The 22,916-nt window shown below is 35.2% G+C and overlaps 3 protein-coding genes across 3 annotated transcripts; 2 read left to right on the top strand and 1 right to left on the bottom strand.

The window, feature by feature from the left end:
* The first annotated feature begins 1,089 nt into the window (after window positions 1–1,089).
* LOC136807185 (palmitoyltransferase ZDHHC17-like) lies at window positions 1,090–10,869 on the top strand. Its single transcript, XM_067063767.1, has 18 exons — window positions 1,090–1,111; window positions 1,182–1,240; window positions 5,079–5,240; window positions 5,500–5,633; window positions 5,792–5,869; window positions 5,976–6,046; window positions 6,234–6,307; window positions 6,406–6,544; window positions 6,676–6,890; window positions 7,086–7,225; window positions 7,402–7,499; window positions 7,707–7,831; window positions 7,949–8,014; window positions 8,396–8,489; window positions 8,693–8,776; window positions 9,128–9,279; window positions 9,531–9,625; window positions 9,761–10,869. The coding sequence occupies exons 1-18, from the start codon at window positions 1,090–1,092 to the stop codon at window positions 9,906–9,908; spliced, it is 1,956 nt and encodes a 651-aa protein (XP_066919868.1). The 3' UTR covers window positions 9,909–10,869.
* Window positions 10,870–11,898: 1,029 nt separating this feature from the next.
* LOC136807165 (epithelial membrane protein 1-like) lies at window positions 11,899–14,331 on the top strand. The gene is made up of 2 exons (XM_067063744.1): window positions 11,899–12,235; window positions 14,180–14,331. Exons 1-2 carry the CDS (start codon window positions 11,899–11,901, stop codon window positions 14,329–14,331), a joined length of 489 nt encoding a protein of 162 aa, XP_066919845.1.
* A 488-nt stretch (window positions 14,332–14,819) lies between these two features.
* On the bottom strand, window positions 14,820–18,109 carry LOC136807206 (suppressor APC domain-containing protein 2-like). Its single transcript, XM_067063802.1, has 5 exons — window positions 17,444–18,109; window positions 17,191–17,342; window positions 16,724–16,819; window positions 16,486–16,527; window positions 14,820–15,809 (listed from the first exon to the last, which is right to left on the bottom strand). Exons 1-5 carry the CDS (start codon window positions 17,952–17,954, stop codon window positions 15,678–15,680), a joined length of 933 nt encoding a protein of 310 aa, XP_066919903.1. The 5' UTR covers window positions 17,955–18,109; the 3' UTR covers window positions 14,820–15,677.
* Window positions 18,110–22,916: the final 4,807 nt, after the last annotated feature.

The raw sequence follows: 22,916 nt of genomic DNA, 5'->3' as shown, positions 1-22,916 counted from the left end.
AGTCTTGAGTAATCTTCAGCTGCCACCGAGACAGAGAGCTTGATGTATGGCTGTGGCTGGGAATCTCTCTTGATCCATCTGTCTGTGTATAAGTGGTGGTCGAGAGCAGTGGATGATGAAAGAGCATTGTTTGTGTTGGAGGTTGTAGAACAAAGGAAAGATTCCAATGCTGATACTTCAGTGGTTGCCTTGTTCTTCTGTCTACAAACCACTGCCAAGTGATGGCTCTTCTGGCAGTAATCACATGTTTTGTTGAAGGCTGGACACTTCATCTTTCTGATGGTTGATGATGAGTTCTTTCCGTGACCCTTCTTGCCGCAGTAGTTACAGGACCCTTCTTTGACCTGCTCTCGCTGGTTTCTTTTGTATTGGCTGATTCCAGCTGCTTGGGAGTCATGCAGTTTGTTGGCGGAGCGTCGACCAGCTTCTTTCTTTTCAACAAATTGAAGGACTTCCTCAAGTGACATGAATTGATTTTGGTCACTGAGAAGATCAAGTTGGATATCATTGTCATATAGTCCTTGAACAACTACATCACGCAGTATATGGTCACTGTAGTTGATTTCACGCTCGCATTGGCAAGTGAGGATGTATTTGCATATGCCAGCTTGTCCTTTGATACGTGCAGCAAAGGACCTTATTGGTTCGTCGCGGTCCTGCTTCATCTCATTGAGTGTCACTCTTGCAACCATGGTGTTTTCTTCGCGGACAGCTAAGCTTTTGATTGCTGCAAGTACTTCCGCTTGTGTTTTTGTTGTGAGTGTTCCCCCAGAAAGGCGAGTGAGATCCTTTCGGAGTTCGTCATCGCAGCATTCGAGTAATTGTATAACCAATTCTGGGCCAGTGATCTTGGTGGCTGTGACGTAGTCTTGACATCGAACTTTGAAGTAAGACCAATCTTCACTGGAACCGCCAGTTGTTATCGTAGGACGTTTCACTTTCTCAACACGTGCAGTTTCTCGAACAGCGAGTCCTTGTTGGGGCGTGTGGACACCAGATGCGTGAATCTTGAGAAGTGTGCTTGCAAGATCAGGCTCAGTGTCTATTGTCGCATAGTCACATTCAGGAAAAGGGCATTGGACCACAACCATGACTCAAGGTGTCAGATTGTGTAAGATAAAAACTCTCTGACCTGTGTAGTTCGGGGCTAACCCGATTTGTGAACGTGTTTTTCTTGACAGGTGAGCGTCCAGACACCAGAGTGAAAACGAAACGTCTTGGTGTTGCACAAACAAATAAGGTAATAAACGTTATACCTGCATAGTTTGGGGCTAACCCGATATGGAGAAGCTTTGTGTGGCAGTTATAGCCGGTTGTGCTGGACCAAGTAGATGCAACCACAAAGTTGTAACAGCAGAGTTGCCAGTTGATGTGATATAGCAGAGTTGCCAGTTGATGTGACGTAGCAGAGTTGCCAGTTGATGTGACGTAGCAGAGTTGCTAGTTGGAGTGTGTAGCAGAGTTGCCAGTTAATGAAAAGTGAGTGCAGAGATGCAAGACTTGTGTATAGCCAGTGTGTCGTTGGAAGCCAGCTGGTTGGGTATATTGGTGACCCGATCGTCCAGCTGAGCTTGCCTCTCGGATAAGGCTGTGTTGAGATATTCCTCCAAGTCAGTTGATTATAAGTCAAACATAAATAATAACCAGGAGGTTTTTCTACTTTAGTAATATTTACGTTAGTGAATGTTTGACTGAAACGATATAAAGAATATATACAATGAAGGTGATATATGTCTATTCAAAGGTCATAATTTGAAACCACCCATAACACATGCGGTTGTTTTGGTTGCTGGCTGGCTGGCAGTTTCCTTTAAGATTACACTCCAAAAATGGATGATGGAGGTAAGAAAACCCGAAAGTTTTTACAACCGACCAACCGACCGACTCACTTTTTAGACCCAACGAGGACGCGAAATGAAGATAATTGTGATTGTTGCCTAAACTATTTAACCGTCTAGTTTTTTTAAGATCATGTTTCTGGTTTACAGTCTGGTCCAACTAACTCGTCTGCAGGGATATCTGTCCCTGCATATGCGAGTATATCTAATTGGTCAGTACGCGCCCAGTCATTAAGCAGAATTTTCGCGGGGTTTTCGATACTTTTCGATGCGCATATAATTTATGGAAAAAGCTGACATTGCAAATTAAAAAAAGATAAACAAATGAAAATGAAAACACTGGTTCATTTCTAAACAAAATGGCTGATGGAAAGGAGCCTTTATGAATGTGGCTGACGTTTGGATGTAGTTTAAAGTAGTTTTGAAAGGCTTTTGGGTTTGTAAAAGTGGTTTTATGGTAAGTAATTATGTGTGTCTGCCTGGGTTTCCAAAGTTTTGAGACTCTGTCAACAAGGGTTCACTTGCAGACTGTGTCATTCAAACTGTACCATACTGTTTTGGTTACACCAGACTCTAAAATTTTAGAAACTTTGTATGTTGAGGTAATACTTTTTGGACCTACCTAAGGTAGTCCTTTAAATTAACCCTTGTCCGTTCGTTCGTCCGTTCGTTCGTTCGTCTGTTGCCAGCTTTTCTCGGGATCGGCTCATTAGTTTTTTCTATTTTTTTGCACAATGATGCGAAATGGCAATGCCCAAAATGTGACGGAGCCCGATTTTCGAAAAAAAAAATTTTCCGGCCGAAAATGGCGTAAATATGCCGGAAAAACTGTTTTTTTGGCATTTTCTCGAGATTTCATCATTAGTTTTTTCTGATTTTTTGCTCAAAGATGCGTATTAACAATGCCCAAAACATGGCCTAGTCCGATTTTTGAGAAAAAATTTTTTCCGGCCGAAAATGCCGGAAATATGCCGGAAATCGCCGTTTTTCTGGATTTTCATTGGACTTTTTCCATATAATTGGTTGTTTTTTCATTCAAAAACATTATTAATAGCAATGCCCACCATCAAGCATGTTTCAATTTCCAATAAAATTGATTTTTGAAGCCGGAACTTTCTAAAAATCGCCGGAACAGCCGATTTTCGCCGGAGAAACGGTATTTCTTGAATTTCTTGAGCTGTACTTTATATTTTTTCATGAAATTTTGCACACTGATGCAAAATGTCAATACCTAAATTGTGACGGAGCCCGATTTTTGAAAAAAATTCATTTCCGGCCGAAAATGCCGGAAATATGCCGGAAAAACTGTTTTTTTGGCATTTTCTCGAGATTTTGTCATTAGTTTTTTCTGATTTTTTGCGCAAAGATGCGTATTAACAATGCTCAAAACATGGCCGAGTCCGATTTTTGAGAAAAAATTTTTCCGGCGTAAAATGCCTGAAATGTGCCGGAAATCGCCGTTTTTCTAGATTTTCATTGGACTTTTTCCTCATAATTGGTTGTTTTTTCATTCAAAACATTATTAATAGCAACGCCCACCATCAAGCATGTTTCAATTTTCAATAAAATTGATTTTACTCTCCTTCCCTCTTCCCCCATCAACAATCAATGATAAAATTTAATGTTTTATGCATTTTCGCAAAACGGTATATCGTCTGACTGATTGTTTTAATTGTTCTCCTTATTGCCTTATTATCTAGCTTTCATCATCAGGTAGGTCCATTCAGCATGTTGCTTGTTTTTCTGAAATTTTGAGTCTGGATATCCAGGCTACAGTGGAGGGAAACTTGCATAGCCATCAAAACAAATGAACTCTGCAGCTCCGCTCACAGCTCTACCATTTTTGTTTTGATTTAACTTTGTATTTTAATGACCAGCCAGGTCATTCATTTGAGGACTATGCATGTTAGCCTCCATCAATGCAAGTTACCCAATCTCACGGCATATCATGACTTGACTGACAAATGATAGAACAAACTGGCTATTATTGTAACATGTTACTTCTTTAGCAAATATCTTTGGTTTAACGATGTGCAATTTCCGCAAATAACAACAGCGGGTAATTAACACACTAAAGTTTCATTTCCAAACTTACTTTAATTATTTTCACCTGAAATAAAAATCTAGGTCATTTTTAATAAAAATGTTACATTTTTAGCCATTTTCGGCAAAATAACCTAACAATCCAAATTCTTTCAACTCTAGTGCCTTTGGACCTGCATTACCATTTTAGCCCCAAAATTTTATTGATCTAGAAGCTATTTTAAAGGTTTTATCAACAAAAAACGATTTTTTCATATTTTTTGAATGTCACAGGCCTTTTTTTATAAACTCATCAAACATAATTGTAAGCAAACGAAATCGAAGATTAATTGAATGTAATGGACAATCAATCGAACCAATTGAACATAGTCAACTATCAAGCAAACCAATCTAACCTTACTTGAACGCAATCAAACACAATCGAATACATGTTTTTTATTTTATAAGCATAACGCTTATAAGCATATGAAGGTCATAAGCATATATGTCAGCCTAGAATATTTTTCAAGTTTTCATTTTTTATCTGTTTTAAAAAAGGTTTGGTAGAGGTCAAGTAAAAAAAGACATTCCATGGCTAGCTACATTCCACTGCTCCCAAAATCTGAACAAATTTTTACAAAATTTCTGAAATTTCACTAAAAACTTGGCTCGGGGTGAATCATAAGTATGATTCATAAGCATATAATAAGCATAAGCTATGCCTGGATGCTTTAAGAACTTAAGCATACACAAGCCTGACCAAGGGGCATACACTTGCTTATAAAAAAACAAACATGTATTACCCAGGAATCGGCCGTTCGATTGAGATTCAATTACGTTTGACAATTGAATCGCAATTATTCGGTTGCGTTCGATTGATTCGATTCCTTTGATTTTTGTTCAAAGTTGTTCGATTGACATCGTCTGCGAATGAGGCGGAAAAACTGAGGTTTAACTGACTTCTTTGACATAATAAGGAAGACGCTAGAATTAATACAAGAAAACAAGAGTAAATAAAATCTAAATAATATATGAGTGAAGGTAGAGAGTCTATCACCATATTTCTCAAACACGTCCATTGTGGTACAAGTCTGTGGAGTCAGATTGAATAGGTCATGTTTGGAAAATATTCTTATTCATCAGCCAGAGTGACCTTTTTAATGAATTTTTGAGAGCTGCAGTAACTTTGATAAGTTCTTCATTACCTTATTTCTGCAGGGAGACCCACCAACAGAAGAGAGCTATATTGCTTTGGCCGACCCAGACTCTAAAGATAGCCACAAATTATACCCAACAAACACAGCAGTCAACACCTTTGTATCGGCTTCTGGAGCACGACAAGCACCTGCAGTCGATACTAATCAGTATGATATCATCAAGGTAGAAACACTTTACAATCTGTCTCTCCTTTATTTGGCTAAGATTATGTCAAAACACAGATTTACATCTGATTTGTCTGATTTGATTCCTATTGTCTACAGAAACTCTGAACTCCTTTTAATAGAAACTACATCTCTGACTTTTTTTCTATCGTTGTGAAACAGGGTGAGATAATAAAGCTTTAAATCTAATGAAACCCGCCTGTTGAAGGCGGCTTATTGTTATGTCACTTCATTTTCATATTTTTCTTCTTTTGTAGGCAGCACAGTATGGCTTCTTAGACAGAGTGAAGCATTTGGTTGAAATTGAAGGAGCAGACATCAGAAAACCTGATGCTGAAAATGTTACTGTCCTTCACTGGGCTGCCATCAATAACAGAATTGATGTTGTGCAGTAAGATGTTTTTCATTCTAAACATTTTCCTTGGTGGAAAACATGGTTGTTCTATTCAACTGCAAGAAAAAAATCAAAAATTGAAACTATGATTTTTTATACAAGGCGTTTACCATTTGTCATAATATGAAATAGGATCTCTCTGTTATTATTTTCAGGTATTTTCTTCTAAAAGGTGCAATAGTTGATCAACGAGGAGGAACGTTGAATGGTACACCACTCCATTGGGCAATCAGGTTTGTTTGATTCTTAACAAGCTATTTAGGTCTTTAAAATTATCATATCTAAGATATGCCTTGTATCTTCACAGGAGATAAATTAATTTTGTTTCACTACTTTCAGACAAGGTTTGCTGGACATGGTCATAATGCTGATGAGACATGGAGCTGACCCTTCCTTAGAGGATAACGAGGGTAATTTTTAAAATTTTCTCATGTTAGTCTCTCGTTGTGTCATTGTCATTCTATGCGTCAGAACCAGTCGAACTAATCACAAAAAACTCTTTCCTTACCAAGATTTGTCACATTAATTTTAAAAGCTTTTATAGTATTTCAATATTCAGAAAGATTTATCTTTTTTAATACTTTTTTTATTTGATAGGTTGTGCAGGAATTCATTTGGCAGCTCAATTTGGACACAGTACCATTGTTGCTTACCTGTTATCTAAAGGAGTGGTAGGTCATCAGAATTACAATGATTACAATTACTTTCTCAATGGCGATGAATTTTAAGTGGAAGGTCCGTGTTGTATTCATCTACTTCTTTCATTTAGGACGTGGATGTGATGGATCAGAACGGGATGACACCATTGATGTGGGCTTCCTACAGAAGTTTTGGTATCGACCCCCTGCGTCTCATCTTAAATTTTGGTGCTTCTGTCAACTATTGTGATTCCAATTACAAAAACACAGGTTTGTATAACGTTTTTCTTTCCATCTTGGAAATTACTCTTGGCTATTTTACATACCCCAATATCTGTACTTTGTCATCTAAAATTCAAAGATTTAAAATCTGACCTTCATCTTATTTTTTACACTTTCAGCGTTACATTGGGCGATCGCTTCATCAAACACAAACTCAGTGCCTTCACTCCTCAAAAGCGGTGCATCACTCGAAGCCACCAATAATAAAGGTCAAACACCAGCCGATTTGGCGGATGAACGGAAAAATAATTATATTAGACACAAGATTAAAGAAGAATACACCAAGAGAGGTCATGGGAGTCCAAGCTTCCTCAAAAATCTTCTCTCTGATGCCGTAGGTTTTTTCGTTAACAATTTCTTGAAATTTTTCATCAAGGCAGTTTTTGGATTATACTCAATATTTTTAACACAAACATTTTACTTTCTCTAATTACTCCCATGTGCATATATAGGTTTGAAGTTCTTCGAAATCTAGAACGATCATGAATACGTCTTTAAGGTTTTCATTTTTCATCTTTTTCAATCTTAGGAATCGCGTCGTCAAGTGACATTTTATTTTCCATTCATCCCGTTGTTTGCCATTGGGTTCATCGTGGAATATTCTCCATGGTGGCCCTACACGATTTGTATGTTGACCGTCCTCTTCGGTGGTATTCAATATTTCATGAAGTAAGTTGTATTTCCTCATTGCTGCTTAATACAACAAGGTATGATTTCGAAAAATATCCCACTCTGCTTGTTTAAATGTATAATAAATATTCGATGTTTATGATGTGAACTGTTATAAAGCGATCAATTCAAAAACTCTATCATCCTTATAAACTGTATTTTTTTTTTTTTTTCAGGTTCTTTTACGATCCTGTGAAGAATTCGCTTGCAGTGGGGATGTACCTTGCAACCAAAAGTTATCTCTTCTCTTCGCTCTTTCTCTATTTCTGGCCACGTATCTTTTCAAAAGTGTTTTGTCTCCAGCTTTTTGTGTTTTAACATTTTTCTTTAAAAATGGTCACCTTTTTTATTAGGTTAAGTTCTTAAACCAGAAATCTCACTTAGTTTCTTAGTGGGGAGGTAGTTAATACTCTTTGGACTCTTTTTTTTTATTTACATAATAAACTACAATTTCCTTGACGGCACCCTTTCAACGGCCAAGTGTTACAAACGTTGCAAATTCATGTTGTGTTTTGGACGAACACCACCTTGGTCACTTATTTCTTCGTCAAATCATGGAAAAGTGATCCTGGTTTCATCAAAATATCTCCTTCTGAACAAAAAAAGGTTCGTTTCTTATCGTTAAACTCCTTTTTAGCTCCTAACTTCCAACCATGGCTTTAAAAAGATTGAATGGAATTGCTTTTGTCGAAATAACCCACTGTAATCCTTTATTATTTTCAGCAAATAATAGAATTGGCTGAAAAACGAATGTTAAACGATTTTTCAAAGTTCTGCACAACTTGTTTGGTAAGATTTTGCCTAGCTTTTTATTGTTTTATGAAATGTTATAACAAACGTTTTGTTGACGATCACTGTCTCGACTTTTTGACATCTCAATCAGTATGCATTAGCGAAATGTTGTCTTTTTCACCTCTTGCTACAATCGGCGCGGAAATATATTGGCAATTTTGGGTATTTTAACGTTTTCAAAATTTAAAGATCGGACGAGAATTGCAGCTTCAGTACTTCCACTTTGTTTCATTGGATTTTTCGATTTGGGAGGGGTTAAGTGGCTTCCAGGCTATATTCTCAGCCTTTTGGAACATTTTTGAGCTTTTAGATCCCACTTTGTGCGCCGATTGTAGTTTTGTTTTAGTTTTTATAATCTTGTTTTTTATTCCTTGACAGCTGCGGCGGCCGATCCGCTCCAAACATTGCTCAATATGTGATCGTTGTGTGGCCAGGATGGATCATCATTGTCCTTGGGTGGATAACTGTATAGGTAGCCACACTATGTTCGTCTTCCCCTTACAATGACCTTCGTGTTCATAATCAATGTTTTTGTTTTCATATGATGCATCGTGCTTGTGTTCTTTATCCATCAATTGGATAGGCAAACTCCAAAAAACGTGATCTTTGCTGTTAACAAGTACCTTTCGTTTTATTCGATATCTATTTTAAACCTTTTTTCTTTCGTTTTTCAAGGAATGAAGAATCATGGTCATTTCATTGGGTTTTTATTCTTCCTCTTCTTCATGAATTTGTGGTACATGTGGGCCACCATACAATGTAAGTATATCACGTGACTCGCTATATGATTGGTGGATAAAATACCTACAAACTTTACTTAATGAAGAAGAAGCGGTAGACACGTTTTCGGATTTCTTGGGCCCACCAGTAAGATTTTCGAGGGGGCCGAACTCTATGCTTGTTTTCCATGGACTGAAACACTGATTAAAGCTACATCAAATATTTCCACGATATTCCACTTGCCTCCAGAGGCAACTTGGTAATTCGCCTTGCGGAGCGTTATTCACACGTGAATCGAAACTCTTTAAAGAACCTAATTTATATCTAGTGCTTTAAAAAAACTCGATCTGCGGCTTCGAAACGCTGAAAATCAATCTACTTTTCTTCTAGATTACAACACATTTTGTGGTCCATTCAATGAAGGGATTTTAATCGCAGCCATCCGCGCGTTTTCTTGTGCACCCTGGGTTTCCTGGGGTTTTTGTATGGCTAGTTTCCATTCTTTGTGGGTTGGTGCTCTACTATCGTGTAACTTGTATCAGGTATATAGTATGTTATTTCATAATTTTGGTGAATGGACTCTTAAATGAATTTGATATTCCTTGGTTTCTTTGTCTGGCTGTTAAAATACTCCTTGTTTTGTATATCGTGTAGAACTCCCTACTCGCCTGTTTAATTTAGATGGAAGAAAAATCTCTTCGATCGAAAAGAAACTTTTCGCTTGTTGATGTCTCTTGATTTCCGCCCCTTCTTTATTGTTTCTTACTACTCTACTATTTATTTTCTCGCTCAGGTCTTTTGGTTGGGTATGACGACAAACGAGCGAATGAACGCTCCTAGATACAAACATTTTCAAAGTAACAACGGCAAAATCAAAAGCCCTTTCAAGTAAGTATCAATTTTTGTCGAAAAGTTCAGGCGCCAGATAAAAAAAGTGTGGAAAAGTGTCCAGAATTTCACAGTAGAATGAAATTGGCCAAATGTCATCACAGCTCATCCTCTCTATTTTGTTTGCATTTTCAGCAATGGAGTGATCCAGAACATCGCGGACTTTTTCAACTTTTCCTTCTTTGGTCTGGTGCGACCTCGAAATATTGATTGGATGAACGAATATTCGAGAGAACATTTTCATGGACCACAAGATAACTGGAGGAAATACGAAAATATCTGAGCTGACAATGTAATTTTAGCGATTTTGATGATGTTATCGATGGAAATGACACATGTTGTATTTAATACATTCTACCATTGATATACGGGTTTCTGCCCACTAAGTTTCTTCTACGAATTTTCACCTGAATCCTTCCGGCACTAACCGATAAATGGTTTGGTTGTTCGATTTTGTTACGCTGGAACGTTTTAGATGAAATCTTTGAATTCATTTCGGTAACTTGCCTAGTATTCTTTGAAAACGTCTTTTTTATGTGAGATATTTTTATGGAAACTTGTTAAAAGACATCCGGTAGCTGTCTTGACAATTTAATAAAGTCACCAAATCTGCATTTTTTTCTGGATGAGGAGTTCTATAGAATCGTATTGAGTTGGTTTTTGTTTTATTTCGGTGTAATTTCATTCAAGATGATTTTTATACCAGATTAGTAGATAGATTTTATTTATTTCGATTTTCTTTTTGTACCTTCTTTATTTACGTACCTCCAAATTAATGGAGGTCTTGTAACTTTTATAATGAAACACGGCAGTGTAGTCCACAAATCAGACCTCTAGTGACTTCCTTTCCATATTTTTCTCGTTTTCTTCACGGAGTCACTCACTGAATTCTTGGAAACTTTTTGGAGCTGTATAGTTTGTAAAAAATACCAGGGTTTTCTATATCGTCAATGGATAACTTGGGCACTCATTTTGAAATGCATTCGTTGGTGTATTGTTGTTTGATTTGCTCAACGAACATGCTGTAAATTTAGGGATTTTTTTACGAATATTTCTTTTACAACAATTAGATTAGATGTATGTTAAACCATAAATGTAAATTGCAAATTGAATATGATTATCTTTCAATAGCTGTTTTATTATTTAGCTTTATTTTTCGGACAAAAATATAATTACAACGCTGTACCCATATTAATGTAAACTTGTAAATACATTGGTTTTGAATATGGTTTTACAATGCCTAATCTTGCTTTCCTTTTTTTGATAATTCCATCGCCAATCGATCGATGTAGTTATAATTGAAAAAATCTTTTCCCAAAAAAGTGTTGGTTTTGGTCTCCCGTGATAGCTATCTTGATACAGTCAACTCTCTCTAATTCGAACTTCCATTATTTGACGAATCGTTTTTTACAGCTGCATTGTGGTTTGGATTAATTTCTGTAATTCGAACCTTTCTCTAATTTCAAGAAAATTTTTAGTACCGTGAACATCGAATTAGAGAGAGTAAACTGTAGTGGTAACTTAGACTATCAAGCGTCTGTCTTTCCCTTGGAAACAGGAACGCGGGAATAGTGCTTATAATAAAGAGTTCTTATAAAAAATAGATAAATTGCCGCCCATTGAGCCCATTGCAAGTTTAATCTGCAGCGAGATACAATGACGTGGTTTACTAGGGGGGTTTGTACTTTTACGGTGTGACGGGATTGGCCCTTTTTTAGTACGGTATTACGGGATTTGACGAAAAAAGAGACGGGAAAACGGTATTTTAAAATCAAACGGTGACGGTATTTAGGTACATTTTTGCCCTGTACAAGCCGGTGTGGCGGTGTTATTATTTTTCCAATTTTCGGGATTCCGGGATTTAGCAAGAATTTTGACGGGAAAACGGTATTTCGAACCCCTACAAACCCCCCCCCTTACTAGTCTAGTGGTAACTTTGTCTTTTCAAAGAGGAGGAAAATGCACATTTTCCATTCATCTTACAAACACACTAAAACTACTTGTTCACTAGCCCAAATGAACATCTCTTGATTGGTTTCATAACAATTTAGGATTCCTGGATTGTTTTCTTTAAAATTATCAAAATATCAGATTAGATTTGTTTTTCAATTAGAATCCGATGTTATACAAAATCATCCATATAAAATTATTTTAGTGTTTGGGATAAAAGATTATTCTTTATCAATTCTAAGTATTAGTGTGTATTTTGGAAAGTTTGATTTTTTACCTTCTCATACAACTTTTTTCCAGTGAGCTAGGAACAAACATTGAGAATGGTGAACAAAAAAGTGACAAGTGGACTATCCTTCTTTTTGTCGTTGGCAGCCCTCATTATTCTTCCTATGACAACCAGCTCTTCTGAATGGCTCGAAAGATATGACGAGCATTCAGGACTGTGGATCCATTGCCACAACCTTCCCAATGGTGGTGGAGAAAAATGTATCACCAATGATGCAACATGGCTAAAGTGTTGTCAAGCATTTGCTGTTCTATCTATTATTTTCCTTTTCGCCGGATTGATCTTGATTTTACTGGATCTTTGCTTGGAAAAAGTTCAAACGAAACATTCTGCCATTACTTTGTTTCTTTCATCATTGTTTCAATTGATTGGTAAGAATTTAAACTTCCTTTTTTTTCATATGATAATTCGGGCTTTATTTTATTTGATGAATAATGATTCGTAGTCAATTTTTATTAGCTTACATAAGCTCAAGTGGGTCTTCCAAAAACGTGTACCTTTAAAGGAAGAAATTTTGGCGGATGGCCAAAAAAAATTTTTCAGAGGGAATTAAATTTGGCGGATAGCTAGAAAAATTAAGTTTGAAGGGAATTTAATTTGGCGGTTGCAGGATAGTTTTGGCCAAAATTGTTATCAAATAAGCAAAAAAAAACCTGTTTTAAGGCCTGAAATGGCACCAATTTGGGGAATGCGTTAAATAAAATAAATTTGGCTGGAACTTACTTTGGCGGATTTTGGCTAAATCCGCCGTTTTCTATTTTAATGATATCCTCAGCAGATATACTGGGTTTACATTGCGGACCATTTTATGAAAGTCTAATTGAGCAAAACTTGCCCCCCCCCCCAAAAAAAAAGTTGACCCTAAGGCGAAAATAAATATATGTTTCGTTTCCGGAATGCGGGTGGAGAAAACAGTTCTCATATGCAGCCGGCCGGAAAATATTTTTTTTTCTATTTTTGATAACTTTATATAACCGAACTTATATATAAATATACACGTTTTTTTTTTTATAAGAACGTCAAAAATTTTCGAAGCCTTCGGATGTTCTTAGTTTTTTGGATTTGAAGCCTAAAAATGTTCTTAAAATGTTCTTATTTTCAGCATTTTTTGAGCATTTTGATGTAATTTCTTAAGAAAATGCATGTTTTTAAGTCTCCAAAGCCTTAGAATGTTCTTAGAATGTTCTTAAATTTTTGGGCCTCGAAGCCTTATGTTCTTATATAGTTTGTTCTTATAAAAAAAAAAACGTGTAGTGTAAATTCAGACAATATGTGTAACTAGCTAACTAACGAAGCTTAAAGCTCCATTTAGAGGGCAATAACCAAATAACTTTATTGACAGATAGGGTAGCTTAGCTAACCCACATATTGGTCGAAATGTTGAAAAAAATGTCTGCGGCCGGGTGAGGAAAAAAACCGGCCGCTTTCCGGAAACAAGACATATATTTTTTCGCCTAATTCTAATATCTTTATTCAGATAGTGTGTCTCCTACAACCTCTGCTTCACTTTATGATCTTTGAGATAAAACAGTGCAAATTATCATTTTCAAACGTTTCAAAAAACTTTTGGCTACTTATTAATTACGTCTAAATTATTGGAAAGTTCAGGGTTGGGGAAAAAAGGGTGCATTTCAGTGGCTTCGTACTCAAATTTTTCGAAAAAATTTGTTATAATTGAATGTTTTTTTAACATTATTTCTTTGATCTCCAAATAGATTGGTTCTTCTTACAAGGAAAGTGTTAATATAAATATATGCTGTGTGTTCGGAAGGAATACTAAATATAGCGCTTGGAATCAGAATACTAAGTTATGACGCCCAGAAGTTTGGTTCGGTTGGTTATAATTTTATAATTTTTTTAATTAGTTTTTATTAAAATCCTTTGGTTCTTTAATTGATAAATAATTAAGCGACCAATAACACTTTGCAATTTTGTTAAAGATTAAAAAACCTTCAAGGGATAAAATAATCTGTTCGACTTAAGGAAACATTCGAGTTATGGAGGTTGGTTCGAATAGTAGAGGTATTTTATAACAAGTGTATTAGGAAATTTTCACAGTGCCAACGTATTTGTTATGGAGATTCTGTTACATTTTCGCGCAAATTAATATCGCAAATTCGTGTGAGATTGCTGACTTGTGAAATCAATCCCATGCAAAATTTCCATAATCAGATTTACAGCTTAAAATACACCGTGAATCTTTTAGCGTTTTTAGGGCTTCTTTTGACTCGCAAAAATAAATCTGGAAATATATTCACAAATCTTTTAGCTTGCGATAATTAATCCGATTAAAAAAACTGTTTCTCTATTCACAGTCATGATCATTTATGAAGAGATGACAGTCGAGATGACGTCACATGGAACGTCTTATTTCATTGGCTGGCTTGTCTTTGCATTACAATTCGCTGCCGCTATCATCCAAACGCTTGGTGTCAAGTTCAACAGAAACTACCAAGATCTGAGCTAGTTTTCTATGTTCTGTTTTAATGCAGTTACCTTTTTTGCGCTTTTTGAGGTAATGCTCAGTTGGATCGAGATCCTTGGATCGATGGTAGTGAAAAATCCGAAGAAGATTATTATCACAATTATATTATTCATTCTTACATTCCTGGTCTATGAAAAAATCAAATCAAACGCGGCTTATGAATCTTCTTTTTGAAAAGATCGTGTAAATTGTATGTTGGTTTTTTCTAATGTAATTAGAATTTTTGTTTTTTAATAAACGGGCACTCAATGTGTTTTTAAAATAATGGACATGATATACCAAATGTAAAATCATAACTTTCTAAATAAGCAGACCATAACACATACCATCCTCTATCCCGCCTATGGGAGTGTTTTATACCTCATTGGAATAATTAATTTTATTGAAATCAGATTGTTTTTTAAATTGGAAACATGTCAAAACTCCCTTGCGTGAAATGAAAATATATATACAAGTGACACTTGCGGCTGTCAAAATATTCTATTTATCTTTAATTTTCAAAATATTGTATGTAAAAATTCATGTATTCGAGTGTGTGGAAAAATATTTTAGAAATCTTTGTGTAAGTTACAAATATTTAACAAAACTTTTGACATAATATTGAAAGCAAGCATACTCGTTTACTCCCTCCTGCGAGTTGATCAATAGATACCAGTGAGATTAGTAATGAATATATAATGGCCCCATACCTCGATATTCAGTTGGTTCTCATAGCAACTTGTTTACGAAAGGTCATAAAGTGATGCCAATACATTCGTGTTATTTGTAAGAAGAATATTGGTTCATTAATTTCAGCAGCGTCCTTTTTTGTATTCTTATAAAAGGTTTACCACTTAATGAGTCAATGCATTGAAGTTTTTATTGATCGTTCTTTGGGACGGTATGAGATCACCTTCTTTCTTTTCTCTTTATGACTTCATTAAGAGGACTTAGCCATTGAACCCCACTATGATATCCGTTCTAAGCCATTTATAAACAAGTTCATTTATCTCATTTCCATCATAATCTTGCTTTATAAAAACCATTATAAATTGAAATTTCTAACATTAAATCGATCCCATAAAGCAATGAGTTGAACTTAATCCAATTCGAAAGTATTCAATAATTTTCCTTCTCTATGATTCTCACAATATAGACAGGATCGAGCTATTTGCTTTGGTGTAATCTTCTCTTGGTTCAACGGCATTGCAACCTCGCCTTTAATCGCCATAGTAAATCCTTATTGATTTTCCATCCGTGCCTACTATCCAAGTTATTCTCGCATGCTTAGTGTGCACCAATTCTTTTTCTCCTGTGTGCCATTTCAAACATAGACTAGAAACTCGGCATCAACTGAATAAGGTGAAGCCGCTCTGAGCAACGGGTGATTTTAATTGGGCTTTCAGCTGGAATAGTTCACGTATGAGCAATGATTTTTCAGATTCTAGTTGAGCGATCTTTTCTTGTTGCTCGACGATGATCTAGACAAACAGGAAAATCTTTTACTTCAATGATATGTACGATTTATTACTTAGAGCTTCTATACGCTGAAAATGTAAGAGGGGAGCAACCCACTCGTTCATGATTTTGGAAAAGGGTGACCAGATTATCCAACAATTTATTATATACAGGAAATAACAATAAAAAGCATGTTCAAGTGTCAAAATGCCAAATGAATTAGATGAAGGCTGTGAGCTCGCTCTCCCATATTGTGTTTTAGAATTGCTCGTTCACAAAACAGCTGGTCAATTGACGACTTAATTGCAATGTTTTTGTCAAACATCACTTTACTCAGAGTTATGCAAAAATAATTAAAAAACGGTTTTCCATAACCAGAATTTTGACGACGTGAATTATTTCAAATTAACCTCGACTAATTCGTGATAAAAGTAAACAAGACGTATTTACTCGAGCTTCGATAGTAGATGAAACTTGTGCGTTAAGAAGAGAGGTATAGCACTCACTGACAGGGAGAGGTCTTGTATACTGTATATTCGACAAGCGATAAAAAGAGAGGGCATCAAATATCAATCAGAAATGTCAAGAAATTCACCAAGCTTTTTAAAAGATGAGAAAAAATATTGACAGTGTCAAATTTCCGATTGGGTTTTGATGAAAATCTTTTGAATGTTGAAATAAAAAGAACAGTCGATGTACCTCAGTCTCGTTTTTACTGCCCCAAGTCTTTTTAATTCCATTCTAGATAAGAGAAAAGAGAAAATAAAATGGACCGGTAAGAATCGATATTTCGAAGAGAAAAGGTTTCTATTTCTGAATTGGCATGGTGAGAGAAACCATAAAGAAGTTCACTAAAAAGCTATCGTTGATTATAAACATGTTTTAAATTCACTCCTTCTGAAATAGATAAGAAACAGTGAAGTATTTTCGGTCTTACTTTTTGTGACTGTGAATTGATTATCTTCTCGAGTTCTTTATTCATTTGAAGGACTTTTCTTCGTTCCAAACCAATTACGCTCTGTTCTATGGGTGCCTGGAAGAGAATTAAATTGTCATTGAAAACTAATCGACTCAAAAACCACGAAAACTGACGAACTAGCCCTATAAAAGGATAAGAAAATCGATTTCTTTAATTAAAATGATATGAGCGATAGTTTGAAAGACAAAATGTCACTCTAAGGTAAATAATCTTACGACACTGAAATCTCAATTGATGCAAAAGTCGCATTACAACTATCAGTTACAATTGTAAAAGTTGACAGTTTAACCTTCAGTAATTAGATTAAAAAGCATTTTAATGGAAGGCTGTCTTTCGAGTATGCATTTATCTCCCTTTTAGATAAATCAAAAATATTTGAAGAAAGGTTTGCTTTATGTAAGACCAGAACTAGGAAAATGACATACATTTGTGCTAAAGTCAAATTGAGCATGTTTTCTTGAATACCAATTCCTTATCTTATCCACCATTTGAATGCCTTGACTTGCAAGACCTTGAATTTCTTCACATTGGAAGCTAGAATCATAATAAGGATCTAAGGATCTTTGTTCCATATGGGCTGAAAAATAAAGAACTTGTAGTAAAAATTAGCTGAAAATAAGTCATTTTACAATAATAGAATTATTGATATCTCTAAAAAATACCTCATAAAAATCTTACCAAATTCTTGCCTTCTTCTCCTCTCGTTTCTTTCCACACGTCCCCTTTCTCTGACTGTTGCAGATCTCCTTACTTGAACTTTACGTTTTGGACTTCCAATAGTTGCATATCGAAAAGATTCTATTTCATCATCTGTTGAATTAATATCAAGTCCACTCAGGTCTAGTGCAGTTATAAAAGATTTTGGTCTCTTTTTGCGTACTTTAACATCTAGAAGGGCAGCCTTGATACCAGCACAGAATCTGGGGAATGTTATTGTTCCATTATTATTTATTGCATATTCATGAAGTCTTTGGATAATCACAGAGTTTGATAAAGATTCATCTAGATGGTATTCATTCCCCCAATATTGCTCAAGGTCTGAAATGTTAATTGCACCAGTATTTTTACCATCCAAAAGTTCAAATAATGTTCTTAGATGTTCAATAAACTCATCTGGAAGTTTTGCAGTACCGTAGAATGTTCGTTTTTCAGCTGGGGACAGTGTGTAAGACAATCTTGACATTTTCATAGTAATAGCTCACTTTACTTTAAAATCAAAATCCTGGGAAACAATATAAATATCCTAAAACATTTTCCATCTAAACCAATTTTGTAAAACTTTTCTTGCTATAAAGATTATTGAAAGAAAACATTGATTTTGTTGCAAAATATTTCTTTCAAACTAGAAGAGAAGAAAAAACAAACTGTAATAATTATGACAGTAAAGATTAAAAATGTAAATACACTACACTACGAAGACATGAAGAGAGAGCTTTTCTTTTATAGAGACAGTTTGAAAATAAATACGAACATAGACCTTCTCCCCTAATTTCAGTGAATAAATCTAGTTTCTGTGTTGTGTGAAAAAAAATCAACTCATAAAATACTTTATATCTTAAAGATCTTTTAGCAAATTAGCATTTATGTCCTAAAATTATATCATTATATAAAACGTTGAACCAAACCAAAACACGCGTGTTAACACCGAGTGGCTTAATAAGAAAGTGAACATCCTTCGAGATTTGTTTTGAAATTTTACGATTTAAGTCTGTACATAACGGTCCGCAAATCCTTCAACTCGAAACATAGAGGTAGAGGGGGACAGTTTTAGGAAAATTTCCATAACATGCATGTTCATTTTTCATTGCATCTAATTGCTAAGCTTTATAAACAACTAAAGTCTCATAGCTTCTTCGAAAAAATGATTAAAAGTGAAAATATGAAAGTTGATTATAAGAATAATGGCGAGTTATAGTTTCGAGTGATAAAATAGCGGGAGATCGAGGCGAGTTTTATATAAACAAATATGGCGGCATTTTCAAAATATTTTCAAGACCATCTGCTCGTCTTGCTTTTCACAATTTGATACTTTTTTGATGTTGGTATAGTATAAAGTAAGCTCTTTCTATCTAAGGCATAAGGAGATATGCTGATTCTCTTTATGATATACATATTTTATTTTTGCAATTCACTGCAACTTTTCCACCCTATCATAGCAGCCATTCCAGGCTCAAATTGAAACTATTCTGGTGGCAATCAAACCTAGTTCATCTTGTAGAGCTTCAAAAAAGAAAAAAAATGAGGGGTCATACACCTCCTAATGATAAGCGGTTCCGGAGATATTGAGATTTTGGTTCCGCTAAAATAGCACCTTTTTAGACATTTGAGGTTGACAATTTAGCCCAGAAATGGCATATAAAATGGCACCGAAATATGCTGCGAAAATTGAAAATTCAAGCTTTTGTATTGAGTCAAGATATTCCAGATATCTTCATTTTGACTGCAGACTTTGATCAAATTCTTTTTGTAATGGCTTGCTAACACTTCAAGGAAGAAATGAAAAGACATTTTTTTGAAAAAGAAGACATTGCATTGCAAAAAACAATAAAAACGTTAAAACGCGGAAGTTAAAATTGCTGAACCTACCTCTCTTTGTAATCAAAGCGCTGTGGAGGAAAAATTCCCCATGGCATATAAATAACTGTTTTAGGCTAAAAAAGGGTCAAATTTTTCAGTGGTATCACTCTCTATAATTCTAGTCCTCATTTTCAGGCTGAAAATGCTTGCCAAAGTATGAAAAGTAAAAAATAATAACTTTAATGAAAGAATTAATTTCAGAGAGTAGCACCATTGGATTTCTCAGGTATTTTCTGATAAAGATGGAAAGTTTCACTGTCTGAACATTTTTTCCTCCACAGCGCTTTGAAATCAAAGATGAGTTGTGAAATTTTTTGTGTCCCGCAGATCTAATTTTTCTAAAAATAGCCTTAGTTGAAACGAATTTTTAGACAAAAGTGTAGAATATTACACCTGCATATTATATATGGTTGGAAAGCTAAAAGAAAGCTCTAAATTACTCAAAAATAATTAATTTTATAGCTCAACTACACAAAGAACAATTGCTTGTCAAAGTTTGACCTAAAACTGAAGATTTTGATAAGCGTCAAATAAAAAACAAGCAAACCCGGAATGGCTAACCGATCAAGACTCTTCAAAGTTTTTCAACCTCTTCTTATTATTTTCATTATTGCCATCATTGGATGGCGGACAGATCAACTAGAATATACAGGATAAGCAAATCTATTGTTCGATTAGTTCAATAGAATTCAATTGTTTGTTAGTGTTGATGCATGTTAATAGAATAACGTAACTTGGTCTAATGGTCGGGCGTTGTGGTATTATAGTGGACATCAACCTTGATTTCTGTACAGTCGACCAAGGTTCGATTCCCACTCACAACGGTTCACTTGGCAAGTGAACAAACCTTCGCCCGGGTCAACCCATGCCATGTGAGGGAATAAGGTAGTTAGTTCAAGGTGCTGACCGGATACTTACTCAAAGCATCTATAGTTGCGAGAATGGGCTCCCAGAGCCTCCTGTAACTCAACCATAATAGATAGATAGATAGATAGATAATGTCGACACCCCTCCTCGAATTCCATTCCGACACCCTTTTTATCAGCTGAAATTTATGGAAAGGTTGAAACTGTTTTTCGTTTGTGTTCAATTTCTTCATTATTTGAGAAATTCAAGGCTGAAAACTCCAACGAGTGCAGTTTATCATATTTTTCACAAAATTGCCCTTTCAATGTGGTGAAGCCTAACCCAAACGATTGGGGAACCTGTCTTTGTGTAATGTGCTTGAATCCCGAAATAAAACTTGAGGCACTAAGCAAATTCACAAAACGCACTGACATAATATGGAATGAGTAATGACACTATGGATTATCGCAATATTGATGAGCTTGTCAGAAAAATTAAGGATCTTAACTTCAGTGCGCCTATTACATTTTCAGAATGGTAGAAAATTGAAAACCACGAAGAAAAAAAAAAGAAGGTTGCGCTGTAGTTTCCATACGTGCTTTGAAAGTTCAGTGGAATTCTCTTTTTCCTCATACCTAAAAGTATGTTTGTGTTGGTTCCATCTCGTTTTGAATGTAGTTGACACCCTCGTCGTCTGGGGATTTTACCGTGCATTGGTATATTCCGTTTAGAGAGGCAAGCGCAAAAACATTTCGCCCCTGTTATCCTGGAAAGTCATCGATCATGCAAAACCCTATTCAAATGGGGGCAAATCGTGCAACCTTTGCATGACCGAAAAGTACCACATAATTACTTCCAAAGACAAACTTATATTCAAAAGAACCGAACTAATCTCCACGTGCCGTCATATGAGCAAATTCTTTTTAAAAAACTTTAAAGACGTCCCTCCGGACACATTTGATGTCCTTCGTGACAATTCATAGTTTTACGATTTTATCACTTTTTTACGACTTTTTAATCAGCATTTTACCAATTTTGTAACATTATGTTTTCACACAGCTTTTTAATTTTTTAGTTACATCTGATGATTGCTTAGAGCATGAAACTCCGAGTTATGGATTTTTAAATTTTTTGATTTTGAAATATATTTTTGATTAAAGAAGCTCTACTCCTGGTTGGTTTTATCGAGCACTCTTTGAATATGATTTCACCTTATTTGATTAAAAAGTCATACTTATTATTTTTAAGCAATTTAAAAGTGAAAAATTGAATACTAAATACTTTAAACCATGAATAATTGCTTTCTTGACAGTTTTTGAAAACAGTTGCATACTTAAAATTTCAGATTATGTCCTTTCCGCAACAGTTTGGTAAATTTTGATAGTGATAAGTAGTTTTAAGAGCAGAAAACAGTTGTTCTAAGTTGGTAACCAAGCTGGTCTTTATTTTGACCCAGTCTTGATGTTCCCCATTCAACAGGAAATTTTAAATGAGCTAAACTTTGTTTCAATAATTTCTTAACAAAAATTGATGACTCTACGAGAATGAAAAGGAAAGACTTAAAATTATCAGAAATCTTTGGGGCAGACTTCAGATTCAAGAAAGACAATACTATAACTAACTTTTTAGGGCAAAATATTAGTTCCTAAACCAATTTGAAATTTGGCATTTTGGTACCCTGTTGCGGAAAGGACATGTACAACTTTGAGTAGAATCTCCCGATTGGTAATAGACCGATTACGTGTCTCGTCATTTCCACCCACAATCAGCCATTTTTCTAAGAAATGGTAGAAAGAATATGTACAGGATGATTTAGTAACACCTTGATAGCTCAAAATCTTCAAATATTTTCCGTTGCGTGGGTAAAATTTTTGTCAGCTAGGAACAGGCAGCTTGCTTGAGGTTTGCTTGAAGATAGATAGTCCCTAACTGAATTTTGTCTAATTGGTCTATTGATTAAAAGCTTTTATTGCCTTTTTATTCTAATCTAAAAAATCATTTAGATTGTCTGAAAAACAAATATTAAGTAGTGCGGAAAATTTAGGATCACAGAATAATTTGGACCACTGACTATACTTCTTTTCTCTGTCCTCATTCCAACAATACAATGCTTACATAGTTGACATATATAATAATACACATATTTGCAAATCTGACTTGCGATTCAAGAAAGTGCTCTATACCATCGGTAGAGCGATATATCAGTCAATAATAGAGACTAGTTTATTTTCCGAAATTTTTTTTTTTTGAAATTTTTTTATTGTCGGAAAATAAACTAGTCTCTATTATTGACTAATAATAAGTATTCCCCATGCAATGTTTGTATTGAAATCTGCAATAAAAAGTTAAGTGGTCTCTTCTTCTCAGTGGCTTCCGTAAGCTACTCCATCAGAAAGTCTTTTTTAGATTTCAAGCCACGTATGATGAAAGCTTAAAGGCCCTGATTTTTGGTGCTAATGGCTTTTCGGCGCCTTGGATGACAAGTTGTCATATAACTTTATTTGTTTCAATTGTTGATTCTAAGAATGTTGATTCTCAAATGAAAGCGGGAATTTGATGTGAGCATTCTTTTTTCAAAGAATCCTTTCTGATTGGATGAAAGCGCTTTACCTTCATTTGATTGGATACTTCTTTTTAAAGAAACGCACAGCAATTTTTTGATTGGACAAAATAAAACAGTTATTGCAGTGATTGGATAATATTTGGCTTTTTCAAGAGTGTTTGCAAT

This window comes from Clytia hemisphaerica, unplaced genomic scaffold (assembly GCF_902728285.1).
Source record: "Clytia hemisphaerica strain Z4C2 unplaced genomic scaffold, Clytia hemisphaerica genome assembly, whole genome shotgun sequence".
Lineage (NCBI taxonomy): Eukaryota > Metazoa > Cnidaria > Hydrozoa > Leptothecata > Clytiidae > Clytia > Clytia hemisphaerica.
Note: the sequence above shows the minus strand (reverse complement) of the source record. Positions and strands in the feature narration are given on the sequence as shown.

Coding starts and splice junctions, on each gene's coding strand:
- LOC136807206 (XM_067063802.1), bottom strand. CDS start 17,954: ATGAAAATGTCAAGATTGTCTTACACACTGTCCCCAGCTGAAAAACGA. Junction 17,343..17,443: donor GAGAAGAAGGCAAGAATTTG/GTAAGATTTTTA, acceptor TTTATTTTTCAG/CCCATATGGAACAAAGATCC. Junction 15,810..16,485: donor GCAGTAAAAACGAGACTGAG/GTACATCGACTG, acceptor CTGTTTGTCTAG/ATCATCGTCGAGCAACAAGA.
- LOC136807165 (XM_067063744.1), top strand. CDS start 11,899: ATGGTGAACAAAAAAGTGACAAGTGGACTATCCTTCTTTTTGTCGTTG. Junction 12,236..14,179: donor ATCATTGTTTCAATTGATTG/GTAAGAATTTAA, acceptor CTCTATTCACAG/TCATGATCATTTATGAAGAG.
- LOC136807185 (XM_067063767.1), top strand. CDS start 1,090: ATGACTCAAGGTGTCAGATTGT. Junction 5,634..5,791: donor AACAGAATTGATGTTGTGCA/GTAAGATGTTTT, acceptor TATTATTTTCAG/GTATTTTCTTCTAAAAGGTG. Junction 9,626..9,760: donor AAAATCAAAAGCCCTTTCAA/GTAAGTATCAAT, acceptor TTGCATTTTCAG/CAATGGAGTGATCCAGAACA.